We start from the raw sequence: 12,141 nt of genomic DNA on the forward strand, positions 1-12,141 counted from the left end.
ATGTTACCCAGGGCAATTTACACGTTTAATGCAATCCCTATCAAAATACCATGGACTTTCTTCAGAGAGTTAGAACAAATTATTTTAAGATTTGTGTGGAATCAGAAAAGACCCAGAATAGCCAGGGGAATTTTAAAAAAGAAAACCATAGCTGGGGGCATCACAATGCCACATTTCAGGTTGTACTACAAAGCTGTGGTCATCAAGACAGTGTGGTACTGGCACAAAAACAGACACATAGATCAATGGAACAGAATAGAGAACCCAGAAGTGGACCCTGAACTTTATGGTCAACTAATATTCGACAAAGCAGGAAAGACTATCCACTGGGAAAAAAGACAGTCTCTTCAATAAATGGTGCTGGGAAAATTGGACATCCACATGCAGAAGAATGAAACTAGACCACTCTCTTGCACCATACACAAAGATAAACTCAAAATGGATGAAAGATCTAAATGTGAGACAAGAGTCCATCAAAATCCTAGAGGAGAACACAGGCAACACCCTTGTTGAACTCGGCCACAGTAACTTCTTGCAAGATACATCCACGAAGGCAAAAGAAACAAAAGCAAAAATGAACTATTGGGACTTCATCAAGATAAGAAGCTTTTGCACAGCAAAGGATACAGTCAACAAAACTCAAAGACAACCTACAGAATGGGAGAAGAGATTTGCAAATGGCCTATCAGATAAAGGGCTAGTTTCCAAGATCTATAAAGAACTTCTTAAACTAAACAGCAAAGAAACAAACAATCCAATCATGAAATGGGCCCAAGACTCAAACAGAAATCTCACAGAGGAAGACCTAGACATGGCCAACAAGCACATGAGAAAATGCTCCGCATCACTTGCCATCAGGGAAATACAAATCAAAACCACAATGAGATCCCACCTCACACCAGTGAGAATGGGGAAAATTAACAAGGCAGGAAACCACAAATGTTGGAGAGGATGCGGAGAAAAGGGAACCCTCTGACACTGTTGGTGGGAATGTGAACTGGTGCAGCCACTCTGGAAAACTGTGTGGAGGTTCCTCAAAGAGTTAAAAATAGACCTGCCCTACGACCCAGCAATTGCACTGTTGGGGATTTACCCCAAAGATACAGATGTAATGAAACGCTGGGACACCTGCACCCCGATGTTTCTAGCAGCAATGTCCACAATAGCCAAACTGTGGAAGGAGCCTCGGTGTCCATCGAAAGATGAATGGATAAAGAAGATGTGGTCTATGTATACAATGGAATATTACTCAGCCATTAGAAATGACAATACCCACCATTTGCTTCAACGTGGATGGAACTGGAGGGTATTATGCTGAGTGCAGTAAGTCAATCGGAGACAGACAAACAGTGTATGTTCTCATTCATTTGGGGAATATAAATCATAGTGAAAGGGAATAGAAGGGAAGGGAGAAGAAATGGGTAGGAAATATCAGAAAGGGAGACAGAGCATGAAAGACTCCTAACTCTGGGAAAAGAACTAGGGGTGGTGGAAGGGGAGGAGGGCATGGGGTGGGGGTGACTGGGTGGTGGGCACTGAGGGGGGCACTTGACGGGATGAGCACTGGGTGTTATTCTGTATGTCGGCAAATTGAACACCAATAAAAAATAAATTTATTATTTAAAAAAATAAAATAGGATGATGAGTTTGGAGAATACAAATTTGCTGGAAGGTACTGGAAGGGGTGGGTAACCAAACCTCAGGGGTAATGGCTCAGCAAAGGACTCTGCCTCCTGGGAGCCAAAAAAGGGTCTATCTTTGCGGGCAGTGTTCTCCGTTCTAGCTGCCAGACTAGGGAGCGAGGCTGTGGTCACCAGACTGGAGATCAAGAAGTGGTCCTCTCTTCTATCCCTGCCTCTGTTTACTAACTGGTTGAATTTGGCAGGGCTCTTGATGAGCTCTGGTCATTTTTCTTGATGATGTATGATAATGGTGATGATGATGATGGTGGTGATGATGATGGTGATGGTGGTAATGATGGTGATGGTAGTGATGATGATAATGATAGTGATGGTGATGGTGGTGATTGTGATGATGATGATGATCAACATAGTACCGGATGATGATGGCAGTGATGGTGAGATGATAATGATAGCAGTTAGCTTATGGAGTATTTATAGTATTCCAGACACTGTGCCTAGGGCCAGCCACATATTAATTTCCATCTTTAGCAGATACTAATTTTATCCTCAGATACATGAACAAAAGAGGGTATGGAAGGCTTAACTAACCTCCCCAAGTTTTCTGGAAGCAGAGCTGGGATTCGAACCTAGGAGGTCTAGAGATCAGAGCCCCAGTGCTTAAGCAGAACATTATATTCTCATTCAAAAAGATGAAAAAGGAAGAGTTGAACTAGCTCATCTCCAAGGCACCTTCCATTTCTATCATGCTCTGATTTGAGGAATGCAGACTTTTTAAGCACTACTTGCAAGGCTGTTTTACTGAGAGGTGACTCCTCACCCCATTCCTCCCTCTCCCAAACACAAATACACATGAAAATGTCAACTCAGCAGGAGTAAGGCTCTGGTCTGACTTCCTCAGCACTATATTCCTGCAGTGAGGAATGATGTCTGGCACACAGTAGGGGCTCAACAAACAGTTGTTGAATGAGTGACGCTGGAGCTGGACATAAAGCAGCAGTCAGGGAGAGAGAATTAATGGAATTTTATGGTTACACATTGTTTTCAAAGTTAATTGAAGGCAGATACTTGTTTTTCTAACTTGGAAAAATAACTGAAAAATTGAGAATAAAATAGCAGAAGAATTTGGCAAGCCTTTTCCTTGATAGATGTTATTAGGCTAACCATTTCTCCATTCTATTGTCTGCCAAGTACAGGACATCAAAATCAGTAGTTGTCACAACTGCCAAAACAATAACAATTATACTATAGCAATGGTGACAAAAGGAGCCTATTGTAATTTTACCAAATCTGTTTGGAGTTACTCATGCCCATTGCACATTTGTATCAGAATATCTTAGGGCAAGGTCTGCTTTATTTGGTGGAGAGAATATAATTTTCTTTCTGACTGGTGCAGGAAATACACTGCAGAAAACCAACTCAGAGATGCTAAACTTTTCATTAAGAAAAGGTTTTCATACTGCACCCTGTATGAGGCGACCTCATGCCAAATCACTCTTCCCAGAGCTACTTACTCAGAGGACAGATGAAGTTGGGAGGAAGATATTACACTGAACAGCATCTCCAGCAACTGGTTTCTGAGCCAGATTGTCTTTCCAGATGTTTGGCTTCCAGCTACAAAAAAGGAAAATTCAGATTTGAGAGAAAACGGATGTAAAGAGACATAATATGTGTTGCAGTAAGCAATCATTCACCAAATGCTTAGTTCACACAGGAATTTGTGCATGGATGGGACTCGAAATTTTGGCGTTGGAGTCTAGACTTCTATGCAAGACTTAATTTCAGGAAATGTTTCTAAAGTTCCCTTTACCTGGAAATGTTTTTGATGCTTCCTACCACCCCCCAAAACAATCCTAAAAATAGGGTCAAATTTATCTTTCACTAGAAGAATGTTTTTTTACATTATCATAGGCTGCAACATTTCTTGACCACCTACTATTTCCTGGGCAGTATGGGAGGTATTGGGAACAGAGTGGTAGAGATTTTTAGTACTCAATCTCAATGTGCTTCCAGGCTAGGCCTTTGGCATGCCAATATTACGCTAAAAACAGAGCTTGGATAGTAGAGTTCAGAATGAGGTCCCTATAAGGAGGGGCACTAAATTTTGTCCCATTATCCATTCATTCATTCCCTTGGTTAACCAGTTATTTTACAACTAATTTAGGCCACACAAACCATGCTGCAGAAATAGGACTGATAAGACAGCTTGGAGAAGTAGAGTCAGATTTCTCTCTGGGATTCTGACCCCAAAGGTCTTAATAATCTCTCTGAGTTTCCATTTCCTCATCTGCAAAATGGGAATATCAATTCCTACTATTCAGGTTTTTGACCTCAGGATAAGAGATTTTTCTAGATTAAGTAACACTGTCCAAAAGAATCTTTTGCAATGAAAGGAATGCTTTGTACCTCCTCTGTCCAACACAGTAACCACTAGCCTCATGTGGTTATCGAGTACTCAGAACATTGCTAGTGTGACTAAGGAATTGAATTTTTAATTGTATTTCATTTCTATCAATTAAAATTTAAATTTTAGTGGCCACATGTGGCTAGAGGCTCCCATCTTGGACAGCACGGATCTGGAGGGCCCAGAACAAAGTAGCCAGTGATTGTTCCCTTCATACCTGCCCTAACAGAAGAAACATGACATAGCTCTTGTTCTGCACCTGATTGGGAGGAGAGAAACTCAAGGAAACAAATCACAGACCCATGCATTAGAGTAAGCCCAAGGGCTCTAGAAGCAGAGGAGGTGACTTGATCTGGCTTGGTGGGACTGGGAATGGTTAGTGCAGTGCGCAAAGTAGGGAGTGGGGTGAATCAGGGGAGGCATTTCTGCCAAGGGAACAGCATGTGCAAAGCATGGCTGGAGGGCAGACCATCACACATGAGGATGTGCAGGTGCTTCACAGGGCTGAATATGGGGTTCATTGGGGGAGCAAGGGTAGGAAAGATTCAACCAGGAAAGTAGGCAGAAACTGGATCTTGAAGGATTCCACCTGTTGGCCTATAGGGAACTGAGTTTTATCCTGGATGTCTTAGAAGACATTTAAGGTTGTGAAGGAAGAATATACAATTTGATCTGATTGCAGTCCTCCTCATAAAACTAAGACCTCACAAGCCAGTAATTGGGAACAACTGCTCAGTTGTGGATACCTTCCCTGTCCTTCACCTCAGCCCTTTCCTCTACACAATGGCCCCAATACAGGTGGCTCTTGGGGGTGCCATAAGGCTCAGCCTGCAGCCTTCAGGCTGGTGTCTGAGAAAGGTCTTCTCACCAGGCACCGAGGAGTCCAGGCTCCCATCCACGCAGATCTCCCTCTCATTCACCGAAGAAGGCTTGAGAGTGTACACAACAAACAGCCCGATTCTTAATGCAGAAAGAGAAAGATCATTCAGTGCTGGGCCCAACCCATGTTTGCTCAACACATATAAAGGTTTTATACATAGATCCACCCGAATCAGCCTCAAGGCAGGGTTTGAGGTGCATCATGTTATTCTGTGATCAATGCAGTGTTTCCAGAGACTTCTAAAATCTGTCAGGATTCATCAGAGCAGTTAGCTCTGGCTCTACCAGGTCAACAGAACAGATAGCAATGAGGATGAAAAAGGCTAAATAAATATCATGCCAGCTGGGCCTGTCCTTTGGGAAGTCTGCAAAAAGCAGACATGTTAGGTCACTGGCTGAGGAGGATGACTATGCTCATGGATATTCTTGAACTCTTGGTGTAGCAAGTATGTCTGAGCACCAGGGAGCAGTGAGCACATGGCCCTTCTGGGAGTCTAGCAGACCCACCCGTTTTCTCAACTCTCAGCCCTGAACAGGACCTCTAGAAGATTCTAAGGAAATGGAATCTGCCATTGCATTGAAGGGTAATGTTACTGGGTCGAGTGTGGTCAGGAGAGAACTGGGGCCTATATTCCCTTGTTAAATGGTCCCAAGGTTCTGCCCACCCTCTGGGAAGCCTGGCACAGTACCTGAGCAAGTCTTGGATGTTGAAGTGGCCCCTCAGCTGACAGCCCAGGATGGCAATGATGGTGGGGATCTTGGAGAAGGTGAGGCCCGGCTCGTTGAAGAGGAAGATGAGCTTGGGTATAAGCTGTGCCTGGTGAGCAACTTCAGCATTCCGGGGTCCTTCCCTATGAGCCCAGGAGAGAGGCAGTAAAAGCTTTTACTGGAATGAACCAAATTTGCTATGTTTCTTCTAAAAAGGTTTCCCAGGCTGGGCTTGCTCTGTGGCCCTCTGACTCCAATGCTCTCTTGGCAACTCATCAAAATGCTGTCAGACACCCATTGAATATGTGTCTACCAAGTGCCAGAGTTGCTCAGGGATGAGCCTCCCATGCCCTTCCACCCCCGGAAACTGCCTTCAAAGACAACCCCCAGTTATCGACTTTTAAATTCCAAGCCTCAGGGAAAACTAATGCTGGTCTCAGAAAACTCAGAACAAAGAGAGCAGACTCGCATGCGACCGCGGAGCACTTCCCAAAAGCCAGGAGCGCGGGGCCTCAGCGAGTCTGTCTGGGTATACGCTCTTCCTGCCCGACTCAAACCACAAAATGGATGAACACGCCACTAAGAGTCAAAAGGGAAAAAGACAGAATTCAAGCACCCGCATCCTCCTTCTTAGGATAATCACAAATTCAATTTCCAGTAAATTCTACTCCCCTGAAGAAAAGAGCTCCCAGATCTTCCAGAAACAACAAGTACGGAAAGAAAGTGGGAAAGAAAAATTAAAGGGATGAAGGAGGGTGAATTTGGGTGGATGGCTCCTTCTTGAGCTGTCTTTTCAGTACTAATAAAATAAATTCTGCCAAGCTCCACATCTCTGATACACAAAGCAGCAGAACCAGCCCAGTTCTGTGTGTGGTTTGTATTCCTCAGCCTAACAAGGAAGATGTGCACTCATCTGCCTATAAGTTCCTGCTATGTTTTGTGCTCTTTCTTATCACAGCACTAAGCAGCGTGTTTTTCTGTATTCCTTTTCCACAAGACTGTCCTGTCTTCTTGAACTTCCAGCAATAAAAACTGGGTGTGAAATAGGAATGGGTTCATAATTAGTATTCAGTGAGTGGCTAAGTGAAAAGATGTTTATGAATATATTCAAAACATCAAAGGTGCTAATGATAAGCTGAAACAGACCTCCATGAGGAGGCAGGTGGACATGGGTATGACCAGCCTGACAGGTGAGGAAGGAGGTGGGTAGCTATGGTGGCTTCCCTGACTACCTTATCCATTATTCTAATCCCAGTCCCTGGTTTTCTTTGGGGACCTGTCTCTTTTTAACTCCCCTCCATCCATTCCAGAGGTGAAGCCAGGCTCCAGCTTCACCATCTGATCCAAGATGGCCCAGTGAGACCCCATCCTATTGCTGACACTACTTAGTAAAAAAGAAGCCCTCTGTGTTGCCTGTGCAGGCAGAGGATATGCTCTGAGGAGCTGCCCAGCATCCATCTTGCCATCTGCCCAAATGAAGCCAGCATGGAAAAAAGCATGGACAAGGTGGTCTCAGATGGAGTAGTGCCACCCAGCCACGTGGGAAAATCTGCCCCATTCCAGTGAATGAGCCAATAAAATCTCCCTTTCCCAACCTTCTTTCTGTCCTCCCCCTTTTCTTTTTTTCTTCCCCCTCTCCCTTCCTTAAGTTGGTTTGAGTTGTATTTCTACCACTTGCAACCAAAAGAGCCCTGGGAAACGTACAAGGGGTAGTGGAAAGGGAGGTGGGCAGGGGAATGGGGTGACAGGGCGATGGGCACTGAGGGGGGCACTTGACGGGATGAGCACTGGGCGTTATGCTATATGTTGGCAAATCGAACTCCAATAAAAAAATATATATGTATATATACACACAAATACATATATATATGTATATATATATATATATATATATATATATATATATATATGAAGTCACTTAGAAGGAAAGTGGATTGGGAGACAAAGAGGACATAGAGATGTGTTTTCCCTTGCTGAGCCCCTGAGGGTTCTAGCTGCTGAGCTAGAGATCCCCCTTCCGGGTTCCAAATCCACCAGGGGACAGGCTTGCCCCACATAGGTGAGCCACTGGGAAGGACACTGCTACAGATTGAATTTTGTGTCACCCAAAATTCCTATGTAAAAACCTAACCTTCAATGAGACAGTATTTGGAGGTGCCATCTTTGGGAGGTAAACATGTCAGGAAAGTAGAGCCCTTGTGATGAGATTAGTGCCTTTATGTAAGAGATGCCAGTGAGCCTCCTCACCCCTCCCACCAGGTGACATTATAGTGAGATGTCTGCTCTCACCGGACAGCAAATCTGCCAGCGCCTTGATATTACACTTCCAGGCTCTAGAAGCAAGAACTAAATTTCTGTCATTTATCTGCCACCCCATGTATCATATTTTGTCATAGCAGCCCAAATGGACTGAGACAGACCTGCTGCCACCTGGGAATTCAGTGCCCTGGAATGGGAGAAGGTCATGGTTGCCGAGCCATTGCCTGTCCTGGCCCCTCAATTCTCCTTCTTGGCATGAAGCCACTAGTTCTAGCCCCCACACTGCCAAAGACCAGCCTACCTTGGTGATCGAAGAATTTCCACAAGGTGGGAAAAGAGGGAGAGCTCGAGGTTGTCTGCGGTATTCATCCAGAGCTGGAGACAACAAACATGCAGTGAAACCGAGATGTGTGTAAAGAAGGGATCCCAGAAAGGGTGAGCAGGTACCGGGCTGGACATGGTCTCCTGACGCCTGAAATCACTAACACAATCTAGCAGCTTAGGAATCAGACCAGTTCTCCCAACATCTAGAACTTAGAGGGTGCCTTCCCCGGGGAGAGCTCAGACACCATTCCTCTCCTCTCCATGTTTGCTGCTGTCTGGTACTTCAGTGTGAGTCTTGATTGGAACCAAGGACATCGGCACTAACCTATGTCTGGCCCTCAGCCCCACAGCCCATGTAGCCACACACCAAATGCAGCTCATCCTCCCTGAAGCCTGCAAGGCAAATACCAGTCTTCCCAAGTTAGAAATGAGGAAACAGAGGCTGAGACAGACCAGGTGAGGGAGGGATGGGTCCCACTCACCACCTGCAAGTGATAGGATTCAAATTAGAAGCCGAGTCTTGCCTGTCTAGTTTTATGCTACTTCCACCACACATCCAACTTGTGCACGCATCACTTTCTTCACTGTCCTACTCTTTAAAACCTGCAGCACAGGGTAGCCTGGGTGGCTCAGCAGTTTAGCGTCGCCTTCAGTCCAGGGCGTGATCCTGGAAATCCGGGATCGAGTCCCACGTCGGGCTCCCTGCATAGAGCCTGCTTCTCCCTCTGCCTGTGTCTCTGCCTCTCTCTCTGTGTGTCTCTCATGGAACAAAATCTTAAAAAAAATAAAAATAAAACCTGCAGCACAGCCCCCGTCCCCTTGCACACAGCTGCACTGTGAGTTGCCCGTGAAAGGGAATGCATGCAGATTCCAAGAGTGAACTTTCTCACTCAGGTTGTTTTCACTCACAGTAAACAAAATGCAGCTGCTAACCATCCTGCTGGAGCCAGGTTGACAGCATGCCTTCAGGTCTCATGTCTATGCCCCTTTAGAGAGCTCTATTTCTTATTTCCTAATACTGACATTTCCTAGGGCCCAGAATTAAGAGGATTCTAATCTGGATTGCAACAGTGCATTCACGGAGAAGCTAAAAGATCTCACACTTATAAGTGAGACCATTGTCTAGAGGCAAGAAGTGCCCTACAGTTCTTGTCCTAAAATAGTATCGTTATCTGCATGTACTAGCTAAGAAGAGTGAGGCTTAGGGAGACTAAGTAACTTGCCTGGCGCCCCATGGTTTCTAATTGGCAGAGCCCAGCTTCAAAGCCTGGTCTGTCTGACCATCAAGCCCAACCTCATGTCTCCTCACCACATTCCCCTCCCCTCCCCCCAGGCATCTCCTGCAGACAATGACCCAAAGGGTCAATACTGACCTCACTTGAATCAAATAGGTGTCCGTGGCTCTATCCTAAGAGTGAAAGCAAAAGAGCCTCTAAGGACCCAAGTTTCTGAGGAGGCCCATGAAGGCAGAGACCACCCTTCTGTAGTCCCTAGGGCCAAATACCACACATACCACATATTGAGTACTCAATAAAAACCCATTAAATGTCTTAAAAGAGTGAATGTAAGGTAAATTAAGGTAAAATATGTGGATTGCTCTTAAATCAGGAGCACACTAACAGAACTCCAGCTCCTGTTTGCACATGCACTGCCTGGCACACACAGAGGAGGGCAACTGCCATTTGGGAGAGCTGGTGTGGGCTGTGGCCCCAGTAGGGATAGAGGTAGGCAGGCCTGGCACCCCAATATGGAAGTCTGTAGGAGGCCAAGTGCCTGCACGCTTGGAATGTTCACTCATGAAGGTAGTCATTGAACAAATGCTTCATCAGCCTCCATGACAGGAGAAATGAGAAAGTAAGACTGCACCTACCAATCATGTGTGCCCCTGAGCCCTTACCTTTCCCACAGAAGCATATCCTTGTTTCCTTTCCAGAGCACTGGAACAATAAGAAGCTGCCACACCACACTGGAAACTGCCTAGCACTTTAGAAATTACATAATACCAAGTATCTGAATTTTGGGAAATGTGGAAAGTTGAATCTTTTGGTTATTACCCTGTGTCACATAACCCCTGTACTGCAAATGGCACTGAGATGTCTGGATTCGATTTCTTTGAATATTAAATGGATAATATGTCAAATTTTTCCCTCTCCCCAACTCTGAGACCACTTCACTCTCAGAATGAGCTGGCCTGTCCCTTCTTCAAGGAACCCAAAGCCTCAACCTCCTGTCCCTTCCCTGTTTCCCTACTTCCTCTCTCTCCCTGCTTCCCAACTTCCTGCTTCTCAACTTCCTGTCTCCCCACTCTTTCTCAACCATCTGTCCCAATCATCATACATGGAATCCACCTTTTCTCTTGTAACCCACTCTCTTATCTCTGAACCTTCCCTCTCCTTTAAGGACTGCCCCATCAATAGTGATTCTCCCACTAGTATATTTAACCATCGTTTTCTGATGCTTCCTTCTCCTAAGCCTACAAGCAGACTCAAATCCCTTAAGTATTGAAACTTCCTCCCTTCTATTTTCTTCTCTTTTTTTTCTTACTCTAAAGCCAATAAGAATCTATCTCAACTATCTTGACTTCCATCCTCCTCCCTTCACCTCACTTCTGACCCCATTACTTACCTTTCACTAGGCCTGACAGTGACCTTCAATTGACTTTCAAGTGACTTCCAAATTTTACACCATCCTACAAATTATAAAATCTACAACTTACACATCCTTGTTTTCATTTTAATTGATGGAGACAGACATTTGGAAAAGTCTTCTTCTTTTTGAAATTTGGTCCTTGTAATCTCTACATTTTATTTCATTTCCTTTTGTTTTACTTTGTTCTTTTAGCTTCTGGTTTTTGTGGGTTGCTTGTTTTCTTAACTTCAGCTTCAAAAGGACCAACTTATCTAAAAGTTAACTCAGGGAGTGGTGGGGTGGTGACCATGGTCATTCCGCGAGCAAGCTGTGGGAAGGTGGTGGGTTCCTCCATGGGTAATTTCTGGGCCATGCTGCAGGCAGGAATGCTTTGAAGCCAAGCTGCCTGACCTCTGCCGCAGCATTTTGGAAGGTACAGGTGTGCATGCTGTCTTGTTTATCAGTGTAGTTAGGTCATTTGTGCATATCTCCTTTCCTTTTGTACATGGAGAGCCTATATTCCATACCTGGCTGGCTTCCTGCATAACCCTTTCATCCATCTTCAGATCCAAATCGAGGGCCTGGTTCAATTAGCTAATATTTTATTTAGGATTTTATAGCTATATTTATGAATAAGATTGGACAGGTCTCATGAATGCTCTTTTGAACTATTAGTGACTTGGTGTGCAGCAATGTACTATAGGTCATAAGGTCCTAGCACTTGTGTGCTTCTAGTTTTAGATAACTCCCTCCTTTATTCCCTGGCTCCTTGTATGTTTCTCATCTTCCTTTCTCAAGACCTATTTCCTCCCCATTTTGCCTGTCCATGGACCAGGGCTGCGCCTTTGTCACTGTCTGGTTCTTAAAATCCCAGACTTTGGGAGATGAACTCTAGATAGCATTCTCCCTGACTCTCCATTTTGTAATGAGATGTAGTATTTACTCTTAACATAGGATCATTTGGGGGCAGCCCAGGTGGTTCAGCTGTTTAGCGCTGCCTTCAGCCCAGGGCCTGATCCTGGAGATCCGGGACCGAATCCTATGTCAGGCTCCCTGCATGGAGCCTGCTTCTTCCTCTGCCTGTGTCTCTGCCTCTCTCTCTCTCTCTCTCTCTCTGTGTGTATGTGTGTGTGTGCGTGTGCATCTCTCATGAATAAATAAATAAAATCTTAAAAAAATTTTTTTTAAAAAAAAAAACAAAAACAAACATAGGATCATTTGGAATCAGAGTTCTGAGGAGGAGAGGGTAAGAGTGTACTGGTGACTGGCTTGACTGATGATCTCTTCTCCAAAGGTGTA

The 12,141-nt window shown here is 44.8% G+C and overlaps 1 protein-coding gene across 3 annotated transcripts in view; it reads right to left on the bottom strand.

Moving 5' to 3' along the window:
* WDFY4 (WDFY family member 4) overlaps positions 1-12,141 on the bottom strand; it is a 288,429-nt gene that overhangs the window by 172,606 nt on the left and 103,682 nt on the right. For all 3 annotated transcript variants that reach the window (XM_041743891.1, XM_041743892.1, XM_041743890.1), the window contains exons 25-28: positions 8,192-8,265; positions 5,613-5,774; positions 4,913-5,004; positions 3,155-3,254 (exon numbers count right to left, since the gene is read on the bottom strand). In XM_041743891.1, coding sequence (XP_041599825.1) covers positions 3,155-3,254; positions 4,913-5,004; positions 5,613-5,774; positions 8,192-8,265 — 428 coding nt within the window. The remainder of the gene's footprint in view (positions 1-3,154; positions 3,255-4,912; positions 5,005-5,612; positions 5,775-8,191; positions 8,266-12,141) is intronic.

The sequence above is a fragment of the Vulpes lagopus genome, chromosome 2, assembly GCF_018345385.1.
Source record: "Vulpes lagopus strain Blue_001 chromosome 2, ASM1834538v1, whole genome shotgun sequence".
Classification (NCBI taxonomy): domain Eukaryota; kingdom Metazoa; phylum Chordata; class Mammalia; order Carnivora; family Canidae; genus Vulpes; species Vulpes lagopus.